The sequence below is a fragment of the Penaeus vannamei genome, chromosome 39 (genome assembly GCF_042767895.1).
Source record: "Penaeus vannamei isolate JL-2024 chromosome 39, ASM4276789v1, whole genome shotgun sequence".
In the NCBI taxonomy this organism is placed as follows: Eukaryota; Metazoa; Arthropoda; class Malacostraca; order Decapoda; family Penaeidae; genus Penaeus; species Penaeus vannamei.
In genome coordinates, this window is record NC_091587.1 from 10,349,436 (window position 1) to 10,364,435 (window position 15,000).

General features: G+C 36.6%; 1 protein-coding gene across 6 annotated transcripts in view; it reads left to right on the forward strand.

Moving 5' to 3' along the window:
* Positions 1-12,099, forward strand: part of LOC113805293 (nuclear pore complex protein DDB_G0274915) — a 26,495-nt gene extending 14,396 nt beyond the window's left edge. For 3 of the 6 annotated variants that reach the window (XM_027356287.2, XM_070116523.1, XM_070116524.1), the window contains exons 4-9: positions 1-411; positions 2,075-2,218; positions 2,767-2,853; positions 3,195-3,347; positions 3,821-3,916; positions 4,194-7,150. The exon at positions 1-411 is cut by the window's left edge and continues 178 nt beyond it. In XM_027356287.2, coding sequence (XP_027212088.2) covers positions 1-411; positions 2,075-2,218; positions 2,767-2,853; positions 3,195-3,347; positions 3,821-3,916; positions 4,194-6,320 — 3,018 coding nt within the window. In that variant the 3' untranslated portion in view covers positions 6,321-7,150. Of the gene's footprint in view, positions 412-2,074; positions 2,219-2,766; positions 2,854-3,194; positions 3,348-3,820; positions 3,917-4,193; positions 7,151-9,253 lie in introns of those variants that run through there. The other 3 variants (XM_027356289.2, XM_070116525.1, XM_027356288.2) reach the window with 2 other exon arrangements.
* The last annotated feature ends 2,901 nt before the right edge of the window (positions 12,100-15,000 follow it).

Genomic DNA, 15,000 nt, shown 5'->3' on the forward strand with positions numbered 1-15,000 from the left:
CTGGTGCTGTCCGAGAAGAGCTTGAACGACATGTGCGACAAGTGCTGGCAGATCATCTCCAAACACGCCAACGAGATCATCCCCTGCGAGGGTTTTCTGAGGCTCGAGCGTGACATCATCCGGAAGATGTTGATGCAGAAGGACCTCAAGTTCGACGACCAGCTGAAGCTCTTCGAGGCCATACGCGACTGGGGTCTCCGCTACGTCAGGGAGAAGGGCCTCAAGATGACCCAACTTGGGGACGTCGTCGAGGACCTCATTAAAGTGGTGGACTTCGACAAGATCTCCGACAGGGACTTTGTCAACACCGTCTTGACCTCGGAGTGTCTCGGGAAGGCCGAGGTCATCGCCTTCTTCATGACCCACGGCCTCGAGATTCCCCGGAACCTCGATTTCAACAACAACAAACAGGTCTCTGTCCTTTGCTGTCTTAGTAGCTTTTATTTATCTTCCGTACATTTGTCTCGTTTTTCAAAAGGAAAAGAAACTTTCCTATCCTTTTTTGTCTGTCACAAGGTCCTTTTTTGTTATTTGTCTTGTAGAACACGGCATGTGTTCGTGAACTATATAAGTGTTCATACATATGCACTCAAAAATACATGTAGAGTCCACTGTATATTTGCCGAGTCTTAGCTGTTTCATGTTCAACTCCACAAATTGACTCTGGAAGTCTTCAATTTGCAGCAGTTATTTCATAAGAACAGGAATAGACTCATATTTTGACATTTTTTATATATATGTATGCAGGTTGCCATACTTTGCCATGACGAAAAGGCCTTATATTTTGCATTGGGTTACAATTTTTCAAAATCTTTTTTGTTATTGTTTAGGTGGTTTTGAGAATAAAGAAATGTAGTTATTGATATCTTTTCCACATTTTTCACACAGTAGCATAATTACTTAGTATAATAGTAGATATTTCTTATGTCTCTAATCCAAGCTCTAAAATAACTTCTGGAGCGCAAACTAAACTTATATTTTTTCTTTTCTTTTCTTAACCCTACCCATTACCTTTCACACATTCCACTTTCTGTTATTACTCAAAATTTATCCTAATCTTTTCTTCACTGTTCGGCTTCTATAACTATCTCTTTTATCTTCACCGACTGATGCTTGTCTTGCCTAAATTTCTGAAAAAATTACACCTTTTTTCCAATTCCAACTATTTCGGTTTCTTTAACTCTCCATTGAAATTTATCTAAATTTCTATTTAAAAATTCTTATTAAACCTTTGCTGTTTAACCTTCTCTCTTTTTGATCGTGTTACCGTTTTTGTGATTATATGTTAAAATGTTTTTGTTTCGTTTTTTTCCTTTTTTGTACTTTCATATATATTTTTTCACTGATGACTGATTGTGGGAATGGGTATTTTGCAAATTTGTTCATAATTGCATTTGTCGGTTTATCAAATACTTTTCTGCCCATTCTTCCTATTTTCATTTACATTTTTTCACTGTGCATGTGTCATTACGCTGTGATTTTATATCCATTTTTGTCCTGAATTTATGTTACTGTTCGCTTTGTTTCATGTTTTGTCCGGCATGTGCTGTCATGTTTTTACTGTTTTTGTTTTTTGTTTTTCCAATACGAAAAAAAATCCCGTTTTCTGTTCCCATACGACAATGTCCGTTTTCGTTTCCCATACAATTCTTCCCGTTTTCTTTTCCTATACGATGGTTCTTCCCGTTTTCTTTTCCCATGCGATGATTCTGCCCGTTTTCGTACGATCCAATTGGCTCCGTTTTCTTTGTATTGTTATTTCCCCTTTCCCCTCCTTCTTTCTCCTTTACTTCTCTTCTTTCTCTCTCTTTCTCTATCTCCCTCCCTTTCTCTCCTTCCCTCACTCCCACCCTCTCTTTCTATCTCTTTCTCTCCCTCTCCTTCCCTCACTCCCACCCTCTCTTCCTATCTCTTTCTCTCCCTTCCTCTCTCTCCTTCCCTCACTCCCACCCTCTCTTCCCCGCCTCTCGTCTTCACTCTCCTTCTTTCCTACACTCCATCTTATCTCTCTCTTTCCATCCCTCCCCTTTACCACAACCCGCTCCCTCTTCGGTCAGATCCTGTCCTTCTGTAGCTTCCATTCTGGTTGTGGTTTTGTGCAACCTCTGACCCCGAGTTGAAGGAGAGAAGGGGTTCCAAGGGGGGTCCTGCCACCACCCACAAGGACAAGAAGGCGTCTCACAACCACCTCACGCCCGTAGCCGAGACCGTGAACAAAGTACGTAATGTGTGAGGGTGTTTCCCGTCTTCCTCCTGCTGCAAGATGGTACGGAGGGGTGCAGAGTGGTACAACGTGGTACGAGGAACCTGTGTTTGTAGGAACGGAGGGATTTGGAGGGTAGCGGGAAGCGCTTTATGATTTTAATGATTTATTTTTTATTATTTTTCTTTATGTCCGTTAAAAAAAAAAACGTTGTTTGATCATCTTTTTTTGCTTCAGTTTTGCTTGATATCTATAATTTTTTTTGTATTTGCATTGCACCTAATTCAATCCATATTTATAAGGAGTCAACATGCATTTTATTTTATTGTGCTTATCATTATTTTCCTCATATTTTGTTTTGCATTTTCATTACATGGCCATCAAAGTTCTTACCAACCAAAGGGATTGAAAACGAAATCTAATGACTATAATAACTCGCAAAACTGTCTAAAAGATTCCAATTCCCTTCTTCCCTAACTTAAACACCCTTTAGCACCCAATCCTTTTCTCCAATCCCTTTCACCAAGCTATTCCCTCTTCTTACAGTTATTTTTTCTCCACAGATAACCTCTCTTACACAGAACGGCTCTTTGCTCGAGTTCAACAAAGTCTGCAGGTTCCGGAAAGGTTACAGGTGTCCGCAGAAGGAGGTGAGGAAACGTAGCCGAAATCTCGATACTAATTTCTAGACTGAATGAATGGTAATAGATATTTTTTTTCCAAAATAAAGTCCTAAACACCCGGCCCATATAGCTAGAAAAAAGAAAGAAAAAAGAATTTGTCCAACGGTAGAGGAAAACTGGAGCCTTCTCTTGAGGTTCAGCCAAGTGTCTGACTTTAATCTACTTCCCAGGTAGTTAAAACTAACCCCACACGGTAACTTCAAACAGATACGAAGATAAAACACAAGAAAATAAGATAATAATAAAATTAAAGGCCCATCACACGTCACCCAAAACCCCCGGTACATCACAGACTTCATCGATTTCAGATCTACCAGTCCCACGAACTGAGGTTCCGCGTGGACAAGAACATCAAGCTCTTGGGCGTCGGTTTTGGTTTTCTGTTCAGCAGCACAGACATGGGCGTGACAGTCCATTGTCAGGGTCCTTGGGAGACGCGTCAGTGGACAGATATAGAGAAGGTATGGGGAGTATTAGATGGATAGGAAAGAGGTGATGTAAAGAAATGTATCTTGAAGGAAAGAAGAAAGCTATATATATATATATATATATATATATATATATATATATATATATATATATATATATATATATATATATATGTGTGTGTGTGTGTGTGTGTGTGTGTGTGTGTATGTTCTGGTGACTAATTTCAGGGTTTTGGAGTGGAAGTTTTAGTAACAATAAAGTCTCTTTGGATTTTATTTTTTGAGATGATTTTATTGTAAATAACTATTACAATATTAAAGTGGAATAACTCTCTTCCACTTTGATATTACATTTCCTAGTGTTTTGCAGAATTTCGAAGCTGCTTTGAGTGAGGTAAGAAGTCAGTAAAATCAAAAAAGGAAAAAAAGAACATATCTAGGTACACAATTTCATAATAATAAACAGTTTGCTTGCCTTTTCCCCCCAACTTCTACTCCTTTGCCAGACATACTGCCGTGTATCCGGGGAGAAACAAGAGACAGCAGATGTGCGTCTGATGTTCTCCACACCCGTCAGAATCGAAGCAAATCAATGTTATAAGGTTTGTTATTCTTACCTTAGCAAGTCTTTAATAATCGAGGGTTTGGTGTCAGGAAATCTGGCTATTAGCGATTGAGGGTTTAGCGTAGATCCATCTCTTGTTTCTATCTTTTATCTATATTATTTGATTAAAGATGACAGATCCATCTCTTCTATCTCTTATCTATAATAGTTTTAATCCTTGTTAACCCCCAAAAATTATGTGAATGGAAAGTTTGATGTGTAGTTCGCAAATTTAATCGAAAAGCAATCTTTGTTCCCTTTTTCTTGTGATTCAGGTTATGGTGAAGATTGGACGGATGAGCTCTGGCAGCTCGGATGTGGAGCTCTGGGGTGGCACAGGTGGAATGCACTATGTGGAAACAGAGGATGCGGAGTTCTTCTTTATAAAAGCAGCAGTAGACCCCAACAAGAGAGTCGAGGAGAGCGAAGGAGACGTCAAGCCTGGTGTGATAACTGAGCTCCTTTACCAACTGGACACTGGCGAAGAGGAGAAGCCGGTGGAGAGACGTCGCCGTCCGCAGCCGCAGGAGGAAGAACAGGAGGCCCAACCAGTGGAGACGACCGGCCGACGTCGACGACCAGAAACCCTCAAGGTGCCTGAGATACCCTATGCCCGTAAGCGTTCGCCTCCGTCTGGCGCCAAGTCCCCTGATGCACCTCCGGCTACCAGGCGTCGGGAAGGTGTTGTCAGTTACGAGACTTCGCCGTCCTACAGCAGCAGAAGGACATCTATGGAGGAATACAAGCCTGAGAGCTTCTCTACGAACAGGTGGAGAACCAGGAGTAGAGAAGAGGACTCGGACACGAAGAAGTCCTATGACACTTCGACTAAGATTGAAGAATACAAGCCCTCAAGTTTCTCTACCAACCGGTGGAGAACAAGATCCAAACCAGAGGATTCTGAGATCAAGAAAACAGAAGACACCGAAAGAAAGGCTTCTGTTGAAGAATATATGCCTACTAGTTTCTCAACCAATAGGTGGCGAGTGCGGCCCAAGCCAGAGGATTCGGAAACCAAGAAGACTGAAGAAAGGAAGACCTCTACGGATGAATACAAACCTGATAGCTTTTCCACTAACAGATGGCGTTCTCGACGAACTGAAGACGATGCTTCCAAAACACAAGACACCAGTAGCAGTAAGACCACAACAGATGAATACAAACCACAAAGCTTTGTCACTAACAGATGGAGAACGAGAGCGACCCAGCCAGAGGAGCCGAAGGATACAGTCTTTGGAAACAAAGTATTCTCAGGCACTGCCACTACGGAGAGGACGTCCCACCCATTCATGAGGCGTCGAGAATCGGAGACCAAGACCACGGAGATCCCCTTCTACCTCAGGAAGCAGTCAACCGAAGACAATCGTTCGGCTCTTTCGAAAAACAGGTGGGCGACAACTGCTGACGACCGACACTCGAGGGACACGACGACCCGAAGTCTGTATTCCCGGGATAAGGACACTAGTAGCGTCTCCTCCTCTCTGCCTCGTCCAAGTGATTCTTTGAGTCTAAGGAGTCGCGACCTGTCCTCAAGTCGTTTCGGATCCACCAGAGACTCTTCCTTGTCCCGTGTGAGGGATTCCTCACTGTCTCGCACAAGCACAAGAGAACCCTCTCTGTCACGCATCAGAGATCCGACGACCTCTCGTTTTGGCAGCACCTACAGCAGCAGTTTCAGTAGGTACGATTCTCCTTCTACACAAGCAGGCAGGACTGATGTTAGCAGCAGCAGTACAGGGAGCAGGTACAGCCAGACTGCTGACACCAGCAAGAATAATGCGCTGAGTAGGTATGGTCTAGATTCTCCAGCGTCAGGAGGACTGGAGGAGAAAAAATATGGTAGTAGGTATGGAACATCTTCTACCATTCGGCCATACACCGGTGCTAGTAGTGCCGGTAGGCTGACTTCATCCTCCTTGGCTCATGGCTCTGACTCTGGTGCCACGAGCAGAGGTAGCAGGTATGGCACAGCTTCAACAGGTAGTTCTGACACCAGTGCCGGGAGTAGGTATGGCTTATCATCCACTTCTGGTGACAAATATGGCACATCTTCGTTACAAAGTAGATCGGATACTAGTAGCAAAGGCACCGGAAGTAAATATGGCATTTCCGGTGCGAGTGATACTAGTAAGAGTAGCCCTAGTTCTAGATATGGCAGTTCCACCAGCACAGGAACCCGCGACGCTGGAAGAACTGGGCTTGGTTCATCGCTGAGCTCTTACGGCAGTTCTGGCAGCGGAACGTCCAAAACGGGCAGCAGGTTTGGCTCGACCTATGGCACGGGGTCGACCTCTGCGCCACCTACCAGGCTAGCTGGCGGCAGCAGACTGCTTTCGTACAGTAGCGGTGGCAACAAAGGCACCAACAATAGCGAAAACTGCAGTAGATTCTGTAGTCACTAGCTTAGCGTAGATCAGTGGTCTTCCTGCATGATACGACCACAGTTCTGACTTGTGTGGACGTCTTTTGGAAAGTAAACACATACAAGAGAGACGAGGACAAGCTAAAAAGAGAAATTTGTAGGAAATAGGATTATTTTCCCTCTCTGTTTTAGTGAACGCTAACGCCATCTTTCGCCATGTCATTGCTATCAACTATTGTTTCTGTTTTTTGTTTTTCTGTTTTTTGCTTCTTGAAATTTGAAAGACGGCATAACACTTACATTTGGGATTTTTTTTTTTTTTTTTTTTTGCTATTTCTAAGTTGCGGTTTATTTACAATGTCGCCCTTACTGAAAACCACGATAGACCAAATGAATATGTATTATAGCTTATAACTCAAACTTAGCCGATTATTTACTCACATAATTTCAAAACTCGGCCAACATATGTAAAGCATTTTTTATACAGTTTTCAAAGCTATTTCGTAATAACTTTTTTCTAGTTTAACGAGAACTGCTCACAAGCATTTTCCTATTATCTAAATAATTTCATAATACATTTTAAATAATGACGATGCGTTAACGACACTATAGAATAATTTCGCTTATTTCATCTAAGACTGCGTTAGATTTTTAACAATTTTAACACAAAAAGAAGCTTGAATTTGCGAAAATAATCATTCAGTAACGTATGCATTAAGCTTAAAACACTTTTATACATAAAGGTCTGTCTGTTTCTCTCCCTTATGCTATTGTTGTGGTAAGTCGATAATTTGAATCTAACACTTATTGAATTCCGAAGGGATCTTAATAACACTGAAATAAAGATTAAAAAATCGAAATAACTCTTCAGTCTAGTGCCGTTTCTTTATCCAAAATATGAATTGATTTAGATAACAACAACAACCAAAAAGAAAAAGAAAAAATCATCTGGTATCAAAAGCAAAAACAAATCAATAATAACAGTAAGATATTTGAAAAATGCATCTCTACAAAAATACCGAGGTAGAAAAAAAATGATCATGAACAAAGATTTAAGATTTATATGGTCCGTGTGTGTCCGAGGGAAATAGAAATGCGAGTAGGAGTTAGATGGATAAAAAAGGGAATAAGAATAGTAAAAAAAAAAACATGATAATAATGAGCACAGAAATAAGATATAATTTCACAGAAATGAGAACTGGGAATTTTATGTCAGTATGTATATCAAGGAGTTAATTCACATGGAAACATAGACGTGCTAAAAGAAGAAAAATAACGAAATGTGATAGGATAATTATGAAATTACAGCCGATAGAATTAGGATATATATATATATATATATATATATATATATATATATATATATATATATATATATATATATACATATCTAAAAATAAGAATGGACACGATTTTTTTTTACACCGCAGTGCTATGTGTCATCCATGCATGCTTTTGTCTTCGTCATGTGGGTCATGCATGAAAAGCCTTGCTGGATTTTACACATTATCTTCACTACGGCGCATGATAAGACATGACAGAAAAAAAAAATAATGTGAGAAAAAAGGTACCATTATATTTCAGCACATTCACACATAAAATACGCATGCACGTTCATGCAAGCACACACACACACATAAAACACCACACCGCCCACCCACCCACACACACACTAACACTAACACTCACACCCACACACACACACTCGCACTCACCCCCCCCCCACACATACATACACACACTACCCCCCCCCCCCCCCCCACACACACACACACTTACATACACAATGTACACAAGTTTTCTTTAGCACATACGTGTACAGTCAATCAACCAGTTAAAACTGTGCGAGGTCCAACCCAATAAATTATCATACGGACATATACACTGAAATAAATTTTTATCTATCAGTCTAAACATGCATAACTACCGTTGAGATAGATAGATAAATAAATATGTGGTAGATAGACAGATATACATTTATTCCTGTGTATATGCATGTCTATATATACGAATATTCTTTGGGTCGGGCCTCGCACAATCTTAAAGAAATGATAAATGTTTGATAAATGTTTAATAAATGTTTCGATGTGATTAGATATGAAGGAGAAGACAAGACACCTGGTGTTGGTTCTTCAGTTATTGCACCGAGGTAAGATATTGCTGATAAGAAAAGAAAATGAAGAGAAAGAAAAAAAAGTGTCTACTTTGCCAAGAAAAGTTAGACGAAAGCACTGTGATGTGATGAAAGGTCTACATGAATCATATATATATATTATATATATATATATATATATATATATATATATATATATATATATATATGTGTGTGTGTGTGTGTGTGTGTGTGTGTGTGTGTGTGTGTGTGTGTGTGTGTGTGTGCGTGTGTGTGTGTGTGTGTATTTGTGTGTGTGTGTGTTTAAATATATATATATATATATATATATATATATATATATATATATATATATATATATATATATATATATATATATTCTGTAAATACATACACACACTGCAAAGGTTGTATTTTATAAACCTTATCAACGCTTCGCTAATCATTTATTTCTTACATTATGATTTGTAAATATATAGATAACAGCATCGTTTTTTTAATGTGTGTTTCTTATGATATTCACCATTAATATTATTATAAATTTCCTCATATAATCATGTTCAGTTGCAGGAAGGATTAAGTGATCACATCTCCATAAAATCTTTCAATAAATTTAATAAAAGGAGTATAAACAATGACAATAATTATATTAACAAGTTTGTTTTGCTTTCTCGTTTTCCTCACTCCGTTTCAGGGCAGACTAACCTATTTCACTGCCGCGTCGTATTAATCAAATAATATCTTGAAAAAAGTACATCTCTTCTCTTCTATTCTCTTTCTTTTGTTGCCTAATATATAAAATTATTATTTTCTTTTCCTTTTTATATAATAATTTACTAACATAGATTAATTCGTTTCAGATTCAGATAAACCAACAGGGACGAAATTGGGACATTGGCAACCGAGGAATCAGCGACTAACTGGCGTGCATTTTGTTGCGTTCGAGTGTTATTACGTAACCTGCAGTTTTTTATATAATTTTTGCTGTTTTTTTGCGTAATATGTGCAGTTATTACGTAATCTGAAATATTTCGCAACTTATACAGTTATTCGTAACCTCTGCTATGGTTTTGTAACGCTGTTATCATGCAATACTATCATTATGAAACCTATGTTAACTTATCATAACTTTAGCCATTATTACATAACTTGTGATGTTATGTAAGCTGTGCTGCTGTAACGCAATTTACGCTAATACTGCATAACCGTTAATACATGACCTGTGTAGTTTTTTCTCTCTTCATGGAAGCAAAGAAGGAAAATGAAAATGAAAATGAAAAAAAAAATCATGAACTATTTGAATTTGGGATTCATTTTACTTTTTTTTCTAGCTCAAATATATAAGAAATACTTTTACATAAAATATTTATAAAAAGTTTACTCTCTGTTATAGTCAGCGAAGAGGATCTGTGATGAAGGAAAAGAAATACAAGATATTATAATAAAAGGTGTATGATAGATCAGTAGAATACTTTATATTCATGAGATCATAATTTCATGAGACATTTATGGATGATTTTATACTGATCGGATTTATAATCACAACCTATGAGTGGAAAAGGGATATAAGCTCTTTTCTTTCGTTTATATCTCTCTCTCTATTTTTTTTCTTCCCTTCTGTCTTTCTGACAGTTTCTTTCACTCTTTATCGTACGTTTTCTCTCTCTCTCTCTCTCTCTCTCTCTCTCTCTCTCATTCTGTCTCAATCCGTCTCTGTATTTACCTCTTCTCCTCTCTCTTTCTCTCTTTCTCTCCCTTTCTTTTTTTTCTCTCCCTCTTTGTCTATCTGCTTTTCTCGCTTTCCTTCTCCCCTTCTCTCCCCCCTTTCTTTTTTAAATTTCTCTCTCTTCCCTTCTCTCAGTCTCCCTTTCAATCTCCCTCCCCCATTCCCTCTGTGTATCTATCAAAACACATATTATTTACCTATTGGCGATACATTAACAATCTCTGTGAAAAAGGGTACACTGATTTATACACTTCCCTGTTGCTGAATACACAGTGAAGTTTAGACCCCCAAGTGACTCCATATATTTGATAACGAATGGTATAAAGAATGAATATAAATAATATAACGAATAAAGAAGGCATATATAAAGAATGGTATAAAGAATACATATGGAATAAAGATTGATATAAAGAATAAAGAATGGTATAAAGAATCCATATGGAATAAGGAATAATAAAAAATAAATATAAAGAATATAAAGAATAAAGAATGTATATATACAGAATGGTATGAAGAATGTATATGGAATTATTAATGTTTTGCATTATTTTAGCACTTTTGGTGTTTACTTTCGACGAGTAATGAAGTTTAGTCACGTTAGGAAGGCGTTATGAACGAAATGAAGATTTTTTTATTATTATTTTTTTTTTTTTTTTTTTTTTTTTTTTTTTTTTTTTTTTTTGCTTATGACAATCGCTTGTGTGTTTAGCATTTCGTTCTCAATATCATCTGATAATTTTTAGAAATATAAATCATTCATCACGTATAAGTTTATCATCTTTCATTGCATAATATTACATTTGTTAAATCAATCATTTCATTTTAGAATTTGTTAAAAAAATGTTCTTCATATTATTACTATTTAGGAGTGATCAGAATTTTTTATTGTGTGTACAGAACACTTACTAATACACATATATATTAGTATGTATATATATATTTACTCGTGTCATATGAATATAGACTTTGAACATTTTTGCAGAATTCATGGAGGATTAGGCATATTTGTTCTTTCTTACTCTTTTATTCTTTTCCTTAATTATTAGTTACAAGATTATAGTGAAGAATTTACAATTTTTTCACGAAAACTTTTGAAGCTTCAGATTTTTTTGTACGATCATCTTTTTCTTCTACTTTTTTTCTAGATATATTTGTATATGCATCATTTGCCTTGATAATCACCTAAATTTAAGATCATAAAAATGATTACACATTTGCAAAGTTTCTATCATTTTTATTTTCTTATTTTTTATTAGCATATTTTTTTCTTCTTCCGACAAGTGGCAATACTGCCTTCCTAGTGGAATATTTTGAGTGTATAAACTTTTTCTTTCTTTCTTTCTTTTTTTATTATATTTTGAGGCAAAGCTGTACTTGACAAGTTGATGATGATAGCAGGTTGATCATGTTGATTACCTGATAACAGACAGATTGGTGATGATTGTTTTTTTAATAGCTTTCGTCATAATGCGTCCAGTATTGAGAACAAAAATAAAAACTGGCAACTCACTTTCGATCTGGAGGACTTTTTTCCAAGAATCTTTTTATTTTTATTCTTATAACATATAGATAGCATTTTTCTTATTTGTATATATAGCAAATGTTTTTTTTTAAATTAAATTCAGCTTTTTCAACATGATTCTATTTATCTATTTATCTCTTTTTTTACAAAAGAGACTCCATGATACGTGTGTGAGTTGCCAGTTGCTCCTTTTCTTAAAGTATTAATCACCAATTTTTCATTCTTCGCCTCTATAAGAATTTTTAAAAATATATAGTGAGATATTAGTAAGAAAGAAAGAAAAAAAAATAATACAAAATGAAATGATAATGATTACTCCTCCTTTAAGAAGAATGAAATGGTGGAAAGTACATATTTACATTCTGCATGTTAGGTGAAGTTACGAGAAGTAGGGTTATTAACACCGTATTGTTAGGTAGGAGAAAAATACTTTATAATGAATAAAATGATATTATGATTATATGGTGGGTGTTTCACTATCCTAAAAAAGTATCTGTATTACCGACATACGTACGTACATACACATGCACACACATTAGGGCCAAATCTGAGGGGGGGGGTCGCATTTCAATCAATAATGGTACCTTGGTATTTGTAATAGGACAGTATTATTCTCCTACCATTGAATCGTAATTAATGTTTTTTTATGGTTAGAATCATCATTATCACTAACCTAATTGCTATGATCTCCATTATTACTGTCACGGTTATCATCATATCTATCCTTAATTCATCACTATCATACCAAGGTACCTATACGTAGGTATGAGCACTCCTATCTTGATGAAAATACTTGTAGGCAACTTTTGAGCTAAGCCCCGCCCCATCAGCTTTATTTATTGCCAATATTACATGTTAGTTTTATTTCTTTTTATTTCGTTTTTATTTTTTTTGCCATTGCTATCATTGAACTATTTTCGAAGAAAACGTACTGAAACACACTTATCGTAAAATATCACACAAAGCGTTAGGATTAAGCAACGTTTAGCCAATGAGAGTACACCGTGAGATGCTAGAAGTAGCTAGATACATAATTATTTGTATAATTTACCCACCATTGTTATAAATATCAGAAGTGCAACCAAAATTCCCCTCTTTTACTTACGATAACGAAGCATCAGAATATTCCTGGAAAAATTCAATTTCATTTTTGGGTTCAATAGGTTAGATGGAAGTAGACCTACCTAGTTATATGTTTCTTGTATCATACCATATTAAAAAGATCAGTACCATAATTATCACAAACAAACATAATCTAAAAATGATTGGCTACTCGGATTAATGACGTTCACAAGCCATTGATAATTAGGTCAATTATCAATCATGATAATTAACGGCTCTCACACAGTCTATTTATATCCGTGGTATTGGCATAATTATTGTTGCCATTTTTATGTTTTGTTTCTTTTCTATTACCTGGATTAGAGAGAGAGAAAGAGAATGAGACAGAAGAAAGAGTAAACATTCAGCTAAAGAGAAAAGAGAAACCGTAAAAATGAGAACCTTAAGAAAAAAAAAAAGAAAGAAAAAAAAAGAAAAAGGCAAAAAATTATACTTGTATATTAAAAAACAAAAAACAAAATAAAATAACAAGATTACTAAGAGCTGCCTGTTAATGGAGAAACACGCGAGGTAGTCCCTCATAGAAGGATAATATAATTCTATTTATCTAGAGAATAGGAAATGAGTGATAAAATTAGAGGGGAAAGGAAGGAGGGAAGGGTGAGGGGAGAGGATAAAGGGAAAGGAGGATGGATGGATAAAGGGAGGAGAGAGAGGGGGAAGGAGAGAGAGTGAGGGGGGAAGGGGAAGAAATGGATAAATGGAGAAGAGGTAAGACGTAGAAAGAAGACATAGAATAGGGGAAGGGGAAGTGGAAAGAAAAAGGAAGAGAGGATGAGGAGAGAAAGAGACAAAGACAACAAGAGAAAAAAATAGAGAGAAAGAGAAGAAAGAAATGTATATCCTACGCCTCATTATAATACAAGTACAAGAATTGATAGATAGATAGATAGATACTTTCAGATAGTGACGTTATTTTTGCGACCTGATAAGACGTAACAGCCAGGATCATTGGAATTGTTTGAGAATAATGTACAAAGCAAGTAGATACACACATACAAACACATGTACCAATCTATCTATACTTCTATATGTATCTATCTGTACATACATACATGTATGCATGTGTGTGTGTGTGTGTGTGTGTGTGTGTGTGTGTGTGTGTGTGTGTGTGTGTGTGTGTGTGTGTGTGTGTGTGTGTGTGTGTGTGTATGGGTATATACATAGATGCGTATATATATATATATATATATATATATATATATATATATATATATATATATATATATATATATATATATATAAATGTGTGTATACACACACATATAATGCGTTTTTCCTTTCTCTCTCTTTTTTCCCCCGTTGATCATAATATCATATCCGTATTCATAGAAGTATGAATATTTGATACGAACAGAAACAGAGTAAACGAGAAAAAAGGAAAAGAAAACATAAGCAAAAAACAACAACAAATAAACAAAGAGGAAATACCTTAGGCGTCAACACGCAATCAGGCATAAGAACGGGGAAGGAGGAAGGGGGGGGGGGGTGAGGGGGAGCTAGGGGGGCAAGGTGAGGGAGTGGGGGAGGGGGGGAGGAGGGGGGAGAAAGGAGGGTTATAAAAAGTGTTTTTTTTTTCTTTTTTTTCTTTATATAAGTTACGGAAAGGAGAAACAAAAAAGTACCCTTCCCCCTCCCCCCCTTCCCTCCCCACTCCTCCCTCTTCCCTACTAGGTAAGGGTGAGTCAGTAGGGTAAAAGGGGGGAAGGGGTATGGCATGAAGGGAGGGGGTTGTTATGGCATGAAGAGGGGGGGGGAGGGTTATACAACAACACCTCTGGATACCGTAATTTATGGTGTACTCATCATCGACGGGTATACATTGTGTATGAATTTGAAAATGATGTTGAAAATGACGTTGAAAATGATGTTGAAAATAGTGTGGATAAACAACGTGATGGATAATCATATTGGTGTTGATAACAAAAAAGGTGGATAACAACAAGTATAATGATAATTACAACACAATCTGAGGATAACAACAACAAGAATTATGATAACAAGAACAGAAACAACAAGAATGATGAAAAAAATTAAGGATAACAACTGAAAAGACAAACACAAAAATGAGACAAACGATAACAATTAGAAAGATTATGATAACAACAAAAATAATAATAACAACAAAAATAAGGAAAAGAACAAAAAGAAGACGTAGTTATCGTACCTATAGCAACGAAGGTAACCACACCTACAGTAAAACAACAACAAAACTACAACAAAGACAAATGCAGCAA